Here is an 11906-nt window from a genome sequence, read left to right as displayed (position 1 = left end):
TGCTACAACTGGCTTACCAACTTCTGATGCATGCCAAAGATACAACAATTAATGTAATGATGGTGTACTTGTTAAGGTTCACACCAGTTCGATACAATGCCAAATTTGGGAGAAATAACACTTCATACATATTCTGACTTTCATTTTCTTGTGGGTCATTAGTTGGATACATAATCCCTTACCCACGTAAGGAGTCGTGCATTTCAACTATAGATATAACAATTTGAGTGAAGAATTTGAAGCAATGCAGATTCTGTAGGCAACATGTAAATGGACACCCAAATTATCTAGCTAGTAGATACATTCAAGATGGAAAGAACTTCATTAAGTCAAATTGTAGGCAATTGAATATGTGACTTAGCTGCTGCAATTTACTCTTCCTCATTAAGATGTATATACGTCAAACATAAATGCAAATTTTGTTTACATGTGTAACAAATACCCCCCTTCCCACTCTTAGGTTTGGCTAGTTGTAAAACATAGTTTTTTTAGCCACTGCAATATCAGTTGTTTTACGATTGGGTATGTGTCACGTACAATAATATATAAATACAAGTATATGAGCAGAGAGACTGAAATGCACACATGTGGGCACATGCATTTTTGTTGTTGTAGTGACATGATCAAAACAAGTATGAATATAAAAATATTGAGCTACAATAATGCACCTATTAATGTCATGCCCCACCTAACCCAGGCCAGGGATTTGCAAAAGCTAGATGACAAATTACCCACCCCTGGGGACAACTTTGAGTTGCAAACAGAAGCGTGTACGTACTTTTAATTCCATATTGTGCATCTGACTGCACACTTCAAAGCTACAAATCTAATCTGTTTTTGTTCTACCTACATCTGTAGGAAAAGGAGTCGCTGTATTGATGGATCATGGATCAAAGGATCGTGCATGTAAAAGGTAAAATAATTGGGACCTGGCATTAGCTGCAGCCGTAAATTCTAACTGTTAACGTTATGTCGCTTACTTAGGTTAACTCCAGGTGAAACTTTCTTCTCTCATGATACACTTCCAACTCCACTGTGTAACTTTCATTGTCAATATTGTTGGCCTGCTCCATTGCCCCAGAAAGTACTTAGTGTCAGAATCTTACAACTAAAACTACAGAATACAGAAAAAAATCCCTAGTAGTGACTTGCCAGCAACAAGCAGTCGGCTAGGCATGAGTTGCCATAAACTGCACCCTCGAGCTCCTGATGATAATTGGTTTTATTAACTCACAATATACAAAAGTACATAAGTAGAGATAGGTAACGAATTACAACTACTGTATAATGTATTCTGTACATTGAGGCAATGAGATAAAAGTCCATTATGGATCATATAAATGACTTTCACTATTATTAATAGCTATATATGAATAAGCAAATGAATAGAATTAAGCACTTTCTGGTGGCTGCAGCTTATATTAGTAGGTCAGCAATTGTCATAAGGTTTCATATTATATGTAAATTTTGGAAAAATCACATTAAAAAATTATTTAGTTTTGAAACACAACATATAAGTTGAATAAACCGTAAATTAGCTACAAGAAACAAAATTATTAACAACATCATGCTAGTTTCAAAAATTCTAATTTTTTCAGTCATGACAATAAGGGTGACTTTACAAAATTCAGTCACATATATAAATTGAAGCAAAGTAGTACAGTTGGCATTTAACACAATACATGCATGTGATCCATATGTGTAGAATTATACAAGTGAGAAACATCAGTTAGATTGTAAATTATGGGAATGTTAATGGTGCCAATAAGATATAGTCAATATAATACCTTCACAGGTATACTGCTGGTATGTCTGACAGTTTAAGTAACAACATACAGTGCAGTACTACAATTTCTTTAGTCAGATACTGGATACATTCATAGGAATTGAACCAGGGGAGGAGAACAGTACTCAAAAGTGGGGGCAAGTCATGTGGGGTGGCTGAAAGTTACACACACTAGCATGCGAACCATGCCAATACCATGCAAGGGGTCTGAAGTCATGAGATTTGATTACTTGGAGATTGAATCTGAGAGCATTTTCAGTGGTACATGTAATATACTCCAGTGGCGTAGTTACCATTGAGGCAACCGACTCGGTAAAAATTCTCAACAACAGGCTGAGCAGGCCTGAGTTTTGGCACCCCTGATTGTCTACTCAAACATTTACACTAGACAGCATTACTGTATCACACATAATAGAATCTATGGCTGTAGTACTACGCAGGGCCAGAGCCTACAGTGACACTTTTCAGCTACTTGAATTTGTAAAAGATCGAGATACTCTAATAGAGCAGTCATCGTAATATACTCTAATAGAGCATTCAGTACAGATTAGCTACCGTTCTCGTAACGCTACTTGGTCTGAATTGCCAATGAGTCAACTGCATGGCATTGCATTGAGCTAATTGATCATACAAATCAGTTACGATAAAAAATAGCCTCCACATGTCATTTCAAAGCATATATTTTCAAAATTTGCCTTGAGAGAACATGCCCCCAGACTCCCTAGCTTGACATGCTTAGCACATGCATTTGAACATCATATGAAAGAGATAATTTCTGACTTAAATATCACATCATGCAGATCAATAAAAAAGTATAGTGTGCACGACTATGACCTCCATTGCACTGAGTCTTTTTTTTAAAAAGATAAAACAAGACATAATAAACAAAAAACAATTAAGTTATCTTAAATATGGGCCTCAGCGACTTGCACAGCAATCGGTGCCTCAGCAATTGAAGGTATTTGTGAATCAGTTGAGTAAGAAGCAGACCAAATAGGTCAATGTATAAACTTTGCCTCTGTAAAAGTTTATTCCTGACTACGCCACTCACTTGTACTCATGTAATATTACAATTCATCAATGACTATCAATAAGATACTGTACATACAGCAGTAAATGAAGACGTTTCAGACAGACGCATGTTCTTGATTACGCATAGATATAATGTATTAATGGAGACAGATTGAATTGCACCAACTCAGAATTATGATTCCACTGAATGCTCTATTAGAGTAGTTAGGTGACTGCTCTATTAGAGTATCTCGATTTCGTGCAGTTCCATTCTTGCATAACCTTTAGCTAGGGATGCGCCGATTTTGCCGGCAAAATTTTTTGGAAAAATACGTTGGTAAAATCAAAGAGCAAAATGCTGGAAAATTAGGTGGAAAATTGAAAAAATAGGCACCAAGGAATGGCAACTTAGATCGAAATACTCTAATAGAACAGTCACGCATAGTATTAGGACAACATATGCTCATAGGAAATGGTGACTTAAGATCGAGATACTCTAATAGAGCAGTCACTATGTACGAAATATTCTAATAGAGCAGTCACACATGTATGTGAGCTAGAGATACTACAATAAATTTTTACTGATGCTCAGCAAAAAAAAATTGAGCAAAATAGGTAAGAAATAAAAGAATCGCTGGAAAGAAAAATAGGTAGAAAAAAAGGCAAAATAGGCTCATCCCTACCTTTAGCACAACCTCTGATAAATCAATATAAACTAAGTTGGCTAATGACTATAATATATAGTTGTTTTACTTTAACAACTGGGATTTGGAAAAGGTGAGGGGGCACTGCCCCTCCACTTGTAAAAGTAGGGGGTAGTTGCCCCCCCCCCCCCCCCCCATTTAGAGATGCGGTGATTATGCCGGCATAATTTCGGGCATAATAGGTATGTGTGGGAATCAGGAATTATGCTAACATTATGAGGTGATTATAAAGCTTTAACAGTATAGGAAATGCATGTGCAGATTGCACGATTCCGTTAAAAAATCAAGATACTCTAATTGATCAGTCAGAAACTCTAATAGAACAGTCAGTGAATATAATTTTACTCTAATAAAGCAATCCCATTGAAATGAAATACTCTAATACAGCAACCAGCTAAAGAATTCAAGATTATTTGAAGCTTTTAAACATGGTCTGATACAACACATTATTAGCCAATTATGGTGGTATAATTTGGGAAATTATTTACTGTAATAAAGCAGTCACATTGAAATGAAATACTCTAATACAGCAACCAGCTAAAGAATTCAAGATTATTTGAAGCTTTTAAACATGGTCTGATACAACACATTATTAGCCAATTATGGTGGTATAATTTGGGAAATTATTTACTGTAATAAAGCAGTCACATTGGAATGAAATACTCTAATACAGCAACCAGCTAAAGAATTTGAAGCTTAAACATCAATGAAAATGGTCTGATACAACAATACTGATACAGCAATAAACTGGCATCATATATTTAGCCAATTATGCATGGTGGCATAATTTTGGGAATAACGGGCAATTCTCAAAAGCATAATATGTGATTTTTTGAGCACAAAAGCATAATGCTCAATTTTTGGAGCATATTAGCCTCATGCCTACCCTATTTAGCTGCCGCTGAATTGAACTGTTGATGAATTTCAGGTAGTGCTTATAGACTATAGACATTGTAAAATGGCCTGTGCAGTAAGCTTCAAGTTGTTCCAGTGCATAGCTATACTTTTATCCACACTAATAATTAAAACAACACATCACTTTTATGCATGCCAAATATCAGTGGAACTGTGGCAATTCAATTTTGTTGAATTTTGAACTATTAAAAATCTTCAAGATCTGTAGCCAGCTGCATGAGTTGGGTCTAACCAGATTTTATTAAAGAGGAGCTCCAATGGACAACATAACCAGTGTCCAGCAGCAATTGCAAGCCGTGAACATTATAGCAACCAGCTACCAGCTAAAAGCTCATATGGATAATTTTAATTAAGGATGTCATTCTTCATATTAGACATTCACTATTGGCCACACCAGATATCAGCTCTTATAATTTAGACTTTAACTTTCTTTGACACGCCTTTTTTAACAGCCATGTTTTTGGAGAGGGGTTAGGCATCTGCATTACATTAAAACATTCATGTGCAAATTTACTTATTAGAGGAGGGGATAATGAGAAAGAAACATGTGCTACTTGTAGAAGTGGTGGTAACTTGGTTATAATTATTGTGGCATGACATGTACTATATTTTTGGTACCACCCCAGTCTTAACGACTTAAGTAATAACAGCCATTAAGCTATCACACATTATGTGATACAAATCTAATTTGCACCTTCACAATAATTTATGCATTCTAAAGTTTTCAAGTTCCTAAAATACTACAAATTAATATTTCAAGTTAAGATGGCTTCACTACCACAGTAGCTAGCAGTTCAGCTATAAAGTTTTGTGGAGCTGGTATCTCCTGAAGGAGGCCTGGAAATAACAAAGAATAAAAAAAAAATGTACTAAATCAGAAAGTGTGTAATGTACACATCTTACCTGTGACATCACAGAACTCATCAAAAGACTCTACTGGTAGTAACTCCTTTTGGTAGAACTCCAAAACCTTTAACAACAAATAATTGATATCACACAAAAGTATACATAACTAATTGGCATGAAGTAATAGGGTAATGTACTACTTACCTTTTCTGAAACTTCGGCTACAGCTGTGTTGTTCTTCCTTATAAATTCCATTAGTGCCCGAGAAAGCTCTGCTCCTTTTTGTTCTAGAGAGCCCTACAAATACACACAATAGTTTAACTAATGGTGTATGATATTCTACGATAGCAAACCTTCAGTCGTTTCTGTAACTCATTCACTAGTCCAAACAGCACTAACATTGGCTTGTAGACACTAAACTCTAATGGCTTGCAGTTCTCCTGTGGAAGTCTAAAAAAATAATCCATAGTAAAAATGATTTACAGTGCCTTTAGTTGTACAATATGCAGTTATAACAACAGAAATCTTAACTAGGATCAACTTACTGTTTGATATGAACAGACGACACATTTCTCACATGCGCTAACACAACCAGTCTCTTAAGGAACAACACCTTGGTCTCATTCCATTGTTCACAATTTTGTATAAACAGTGACATCACCACCATACAAGTAGGACCATCCAACTATTCACATATGTGTATACTCAATATAAATACATTCATCGGATTATGTACCTCGTATGAGACAGAGACCCACTTATCCATCGGATTTCCAAGGAAATTCTGCAAACTCTTTTCTTCATTTTGGAAGCTACGTGAATTACTGAAATACAAATATTCAAACTCCCAAATAACAAACAGTTCACACAACTAACCAATTGAGCAGGTAGAGGCCAACATGAAGGACATATGGTAGGAAGAACATGTTACTTTGTGGTCCACCTCCTCCACTATCAACACTGAAGGATTGTTCGTGAGCAAATCTCAGTAATAGTAGTTTCAAGTCATGGAGGAATAGATTGAACGAGTGGACATACCATCCCGTCACAGCTTGAAGCTGATTAGTATGATGTGATAGACAATTCTCAAACTGAGCTTCTGGAACCTAGTGGGATAAAGGATTAGCAAGTGTGTGTGTGTTGGTCTGTGTGTGTGTGTTTGTCTGTGCGCGTGTGTGTGCGTGTGTGCGTGCGTGCATGTGTCATATTCAAACAAATCACCTCTGGTCCCCATATGGGGAGAATAGCATTACACTTTGTGTTTGCATTTTGAAGCATTGCACTTTCCCACACATCACGTCCTTTAGCTAACCTAAAAAATTAAAACATTTACAGAAGTCAAACCAACACACAAAGCAAGTTTGTGTTGCTTACTTTACAGCAGAAGCATGACACTCAAAGTGGATCACATTAAAATGAGATACTGCACAAAACCCTTGTGTTTTCCGAGCCTTGTTCTCAAATTCATCTAAAGTCACTTTCCTGTTGTAAGTGTATATCCCCAAAACCTACAGTCAGTCAGTCAGTGAGTACCCTCCAGTGTATAGAGTACAGTGTACCTTCTTTGGTTGATTGTTGTATCCTTCTAGACAAATACAACACTTTAATCCTGGTTCATCTGCCAAGTCTTTCTCCATTTCTTTGAGGTGTTTTGATGAAGCTATCACTTGTCCCTTTTCATTAACTGTCATTCCAAAAGCTTTCAACTGTTTATCTCTCATAGCCATTGCTTTACGTTTCTTCTCCGCTCGAGTAGCAGCACGTGCTTCCTTGATCTACAAATGTGTAGTACATGACAAATAGCACCATAAAACTACATACACATATGTACACATACAATCTATGGTATGTTATGTACTTGCATTATAGTTGAATTATGGGTTACAATATTCCATTACCTTAGCATTCACAGACTCGTTCTCACTGAGGACACGTAGCAGGTTTTCAGCCATAGTTCCAATGTGTTCAGAGGATGATACTTGCTCCATTAAGTGTAAATGTGGTATAACCTCCCCAACTAGTATCTATGGTTTAAACAATTATGGTACATTGTACTATGCATTAAATAGCACACCTGAGTTTGTGTGTGATGTTGAGCTAATCCAGTTAGTATCTTCAACACATAAGGCAGTGATGGTCGTGATATACAATCCTTCCATTCTGATGACTCAAACTCTTTACTACAGAACAATACAATGTGATATATAACACTCTACCATGTTAGTATACAATACCTCTTATCAGGAACATGTTCTTTGATGTAGACAACACCAGAATGAACCATATTCTTCTCAATCATCAGATCCTTCAGTTTCTCACCACTAGCATCATTCTAAGAAGAGAATATAAAGAAATACAAATTGACTGCATCTACACAGTTACTCACTGATATTCCATTAGCCACTACAGAGAAACAGTCCAGGTAAAGAGCATTCTCTGGTGAGTGTTGACTATCAAAGACAGAGAAGTCAAGGTATGGAGCAAAGTGAGACACGAGGTGCTGCATGTTCGTCGGGTCACCAAATGTGAGAAACGGAATGACATGCATCAACGCCTCACGAATACTGGGAGTGGATTGCTAAACAAACACATGAAAACATAATAAACACAATGCTACCCACTGTGACCTAACATATGAAGCTAATGCTCACCACAAAAGGACTCTGCATGTGTCCCAATAACATGTTCAGTTCAGACTGAGCCTCAGTGTCTTGTGAGGCTTGTCTGATGATGACGTGTTGTGAACTACTAGCTTCTTGTAACACACTCTCCATCACCAGTAACACCTTCTCTGCTATCTGAGCACCTATACCATTGCTGTACTCTTGTTCATAGAACAGGGCCTGTTAAAAACATGATACAATAAATAAAGACCTAAAGTGGATCCTGTGATTTTACATGCATGGTTTTAAACAGGCACATCTTGCGAAGTGTTCATCCAATCTCTTAGAAATAGAGATTTTCATACTTGAGAAGGCCTACCCTTTGTAACAGTATATAAACTTTTAACAAATAACAAGGATCTCATGCGCTACGAAGCATTGAATCAGTTTGTTTCGTTTCAAGTCAGTATCGTTAGTGCTCTTGCTGGCCATTTTGTCAATCACGTGATAGCTGTATATCAACAGAATCGCCAACACATGACAACCAAGATGACATCAAGAAAATGTTTCTACGATGCAGTATGGCCGAGTTATGGCCTATGGTGTATCGATATGCGAAGGAAGAAGATGAAGAGATAGTTCATTTGTACTTTAAAGGCACAGAGTGAAGTTCTGGGATGAAAGGATGCGACAAAGGATAGACCCATTTAAACCAAAATTTAACGGTGAGTAACATGGTGTTTGTAGATTTTAGACAGCTTTTAAAGTTCTTATTCTATATTAATTTGTTTAAAAGGTTTGCGTATAATCCAGTTATCGGGATTATGCATTTTCAGTGCTTGCATTTTGTAAAACGGCTACAGGTTTAAGGGTTAAACAGTAGACTATGAAATGTGCATGCTTGATAATCAGGTCACATGTCAATGGTTCCATTTGTATTACACATTTATACCCTTGAAATTGAGACTCCTCTCAAGAACATTTAACATAAAAAAGCAAATAATTTACCTTATTTAGAATAGTTAGTAAACAGTTGAGGGTGTTCAGGTGAGGCTGAATGGCATACTGACGGTTCACCTTCAACTTAAAGCAGTAGTCCAGCAACTTCAATATCACTGAGACCAACTGGTATCCCTGATGGAGGTTCTTCACATGATACAACCTACAATAAGTAAAAACACACTTTAGCTTTTCAGCTATTGCATGATGGCAACAAGAATTAATAACAGAGGACCTCTATTATTGATAGCTTTACTGCAATAGATTTACAATACACACCTTGATAACATGGCCTCAATGCCACCACATTTAGCCAGCACAGCTGCCATCTGGTACACTTGCTCCTCATCTTCTCCCTTGTTCCCTCCACTATCCAAACTCTCCACCATGTCCTCAGTAGCATCACCTAGTAGTCCTCTCATCCGGTACACCACATGCATCACCTCATTACGTAACTACAATAGCACATATTACATGTGCTGGATAGTCAGTTAACATACATTGTTGGCATTAGGTCTAGTACACCATATCTTCTTGTATACATCTTTAACAGGCAAGTCAAGACTAATGATCTTGTTACAGACAAGTAGTTCCATCCCACTGTCATCCTCTAGTAGGGCTACCAGCTCACAATCTGATGACACAAGTTAAGATATAACATTGGTCTAAAATTCTAACTATAGTTTCATGGTTTACCTGTGCAAATCTTGTTCTTTATATCTCTCATTAAAGGACCTAGTCCTGGCTGAGTAGAACTATATGGATTACCCTGTAAAACAGATAGACAAATCAAGTTGTACTGTTTCAATTTGTAAATTAGTATTTCATACCTGCATTCGTCCTTGAAGAAATTCTTCCTGCTGGGGGTCTTTGTCAAGAGACAGGTAAAACTGACCCACGTCTTCAGTTTCTGGTTTGATGATGTTACACAATCGTTCAAATATGAATATCGGTGTGACCATGTCACGTTTGCCGTAGTTGTCTAGAGTCTTTACACACACCTCCATAAACTCTTTACGCTCTGTCTCTGTACCTACAAACACACAAAAACATAACCGAATATAAATCGCCTTTATTTTACTTTGCCGCTAACCTGAAGTCATGTTTTCTAGTAGTTCTAATAACATGTCTTGTGTGTCATCGATCCGTTTGGTTCTTTGTACAACAAGTCGTCGTAAGGCGAGATATCCATTGAGGACCACCCCAACAAGTTTGTTTTTGTACTGCATCCTGATCTTGTCGTGTTTGCAAAATGAATTGAGCAGTGATGTGAGCATTTGAAGGGCATAGCCTTGAGATAAGTCAGAACTGAGCGATGTCTCTTCCAGTTTAGACAACACATTGATTTCCTAAACAAGTAATACAAAACATAATACTAGACACAGAAGAAGGATCACACCTTAGTGATCAGCTGCCCTATAGTGGGTAGTATTCCTCGTGATGCCAAGTAGAACTTCCATTGTGAGTCACTAGTGAGATTCTGAAATAGTCCCAAAAACTCTGTAGCATTTTCCCCAGCTTTGCCAACTTCATCCAGGTAGCTGCAATAGGCCACAGAGTTAGGTACAATTAATATATAGTTGTTATCCATACCTGGCCAGTAGATCTAGCATCTCCTTCTTCTTCACTTCACCCACACAGAGGCAAGTCACCATTGCACAGGCTGACAATCGAATGGAGCGTGACGAAGAATTGAACAACATACGTCGCAGCCATGTAGAGTGACGCAGTTGAGTCTTAGCGGAAGAAACTAATCACAGAGCAACTGATAATGGGGACAGCACCAAACTACAAACCAACTAACCTTTCTGTACTTTTTGTTGCCATCTCAGACCATACTTCTCCATCAACCTGTACTCATGAGTTTCCTGTTTGTTCAGTGATTTGATCTGAGTTGACTTCTGAGCTGCCTTTTCTTTCCATGCATCAAACGTCATGTGAGGACTACCGGTCAACCATTGAGCAGCATCAACCTCCACACTAGTACCACCAAATGGTACTGTACCTATCTCATGCCAGGCCTTGTTCTACATAGGTCATAGTAACTATACCTGGCATGTACACTATACTGTACCTCATGTGTTTTACATGACGGCTTTATGGAAGGACTGGTAATGCTCTTCAATATCTTCAGACATGGTAAAGTGACATATTCCATTACAACTGGATTACACTGGTGTTGGGTTTGTTGGAACAGTGATACCACTACAGGGTAGAAACACGCAGCCCAAGGATATAAAATTTCCTTCGTGCTTTCAAAGTATGCATGTAGAAGTTTAAACAGTCATTCAGGGTATTCTATTACACACTTGACTGTACTGTAGTGCTACCTGCTCTTAGTCTTTGTTCCCAACAAGGATCTTCCATCTCCAGGCAAGCGGTGAGTAACAACATTTCAGGATGAATGGCAGTAGCAAAATTAGGATTGATACTCTGATTGGCAATAGCAGTCAAGATCCTGTTCAGTATGATCTCATTGAGTACAGCAGTGGCCTCAGCATTACTCCTAATAGAACACACATCATTCAGTTACACTCTAGTAGGTGTATATACTTGAAACTTACTTGGTCAAAAGACACAGCAGATTTCTGACCTCTTTCTGTACTTTAGCAGAACCACTTCTCTGATTGAAACTAACAAGCTCTTGTATCAGACCCTAACATAGAGCAATACCTTAACATAAATACGCGAACAGCTGTTAACACCGCTACTAAAGTCATTTACCAATGGACACACTGTATCTGTAGTTAACACATGGTGGTATACCTGTTCTACCAGCTGTTGCCTGATATCAGGCAATGTGGACAGAGCTCTCAGTAGTGTAATACAATACTCTATGGTAGCTGAGGCACAACCATAACACTTCCCAGCTTTAGGAGTGGACGATGACACAGGAAAATCTCTCTGTAACAAAAAACATTAAATTATAAATCAATCATGCTAGAATACAATTTCTAGCCTGTTGTACAAGTTTTACTAGTATAGCACTTACTATGTACAGTGTTATGCTACATGTATATCTAGAGACCAATTCTCACACAC

General features: G+C 37.6%; 1 protein-coding gene across 1 annotated transcript in view; it reads right to left on the bottom strand.

Moving 5' to 3' along the window:
- Positions 1-5052: 5052 nt before the first annotated feature.
- LOC136266674 (E3 ubiquitin-protein ligase UBR4-like) overlaps positions 5053-11906 on the bottom strand; it is a 58046-nt gene continuing 51192 nt past the window's right edge. The window contains exons 77-104 of the mRNA XM_066061674.1: positions 11631-11768; positions 11429-11520; positions 11195-11370; positions 10939-11069; positions 10669-10891; positions 10458-10614; positions 10264-10405; positions 9958-10213; positions 9695-9897; positions 9561-9633; positions 9365-9498; positions 9144-9319; positions 8874-9027; positions 7914-8105; positions 7649-7840; positions 7497-7594; positions 7337-7442; positions 7161-7286; positions 6822-7037; positions 6637-6770; positions 6484-6574; positions 6139-6368; positions 5999-6086; positions 5808-5947; positions 5616-5712; positions 5467-5559; positions 5320-5386; positions 5053-5253 (exon numbers count right to left, since the gene is read on the bottom strand). Coding sequence (XP_065917746.1) covers positions 5177-5253; positions 5320-5386; positions 5467-5559; positions 5616-5712; positions 5808-5947; positions 5999-6086; positions 6139-6368; positions 6484-6574; positions 6637-6770; positions 6822-7037; positions 7161-7286; positions 7337-7442; positions 7497-7594; positions 7649-7840; positions 7914-8105; positions 8874-9027; positions 9144-9319; positions 9365-9498; positions 9561-9633; positions 9695-9897; positions 9958-10213; positions 10264-10405; positions 10458-10614; positions 10669-10891; positions 10939-11069; positions 11195-11370; positions 11429-11520; positions 11631-11768 — 4002 coding nt within the window. The 3' untranslated portion in view covers positions 5053-5176. The remainder of the gene's footprint in view (positions 5254-5319; positions 5387-5466; positions 5560-5615; positions 5713-5807; positions 5948-5998; positions 6087-6138; positions 6369-6483; positions 6575-6636; positions 6771-6821; positions 7038-7160; positions 7287-7336; positions 7443-7496; positions 7595-7648; positions 7841-7913; positions 8106-8873; positions 9028-9143; positions 9320-9364; positions 9499-9560; positions 9634-9694; positions 9898-9957; positions 10214-10263; positions 10406-10457; positions 10615-10668; positions 10892-10938; positions 11070-11194; positions 11371-11428; positions 11521-11630; positions 11769-11906) is intronic.

Source organism: Dysidea avara, chromosome 9 (assembly GCF_963678975.1).
Source record: "Dysidea avara chromosome 9, odDysAvar1.4, whole genome shotgun sequence".
In the NCBI taxonomy this organism is placed as follows: domain Eukaryota; kingdom Metazoa; phylum Porifera; class Demospongiae; order Dictyoceratida; family Dysideidae; genus Dysidea; species Dysidea avara.
This window is presented reverse-complemented; position numbering and strand designations above follow the sequence as displayed.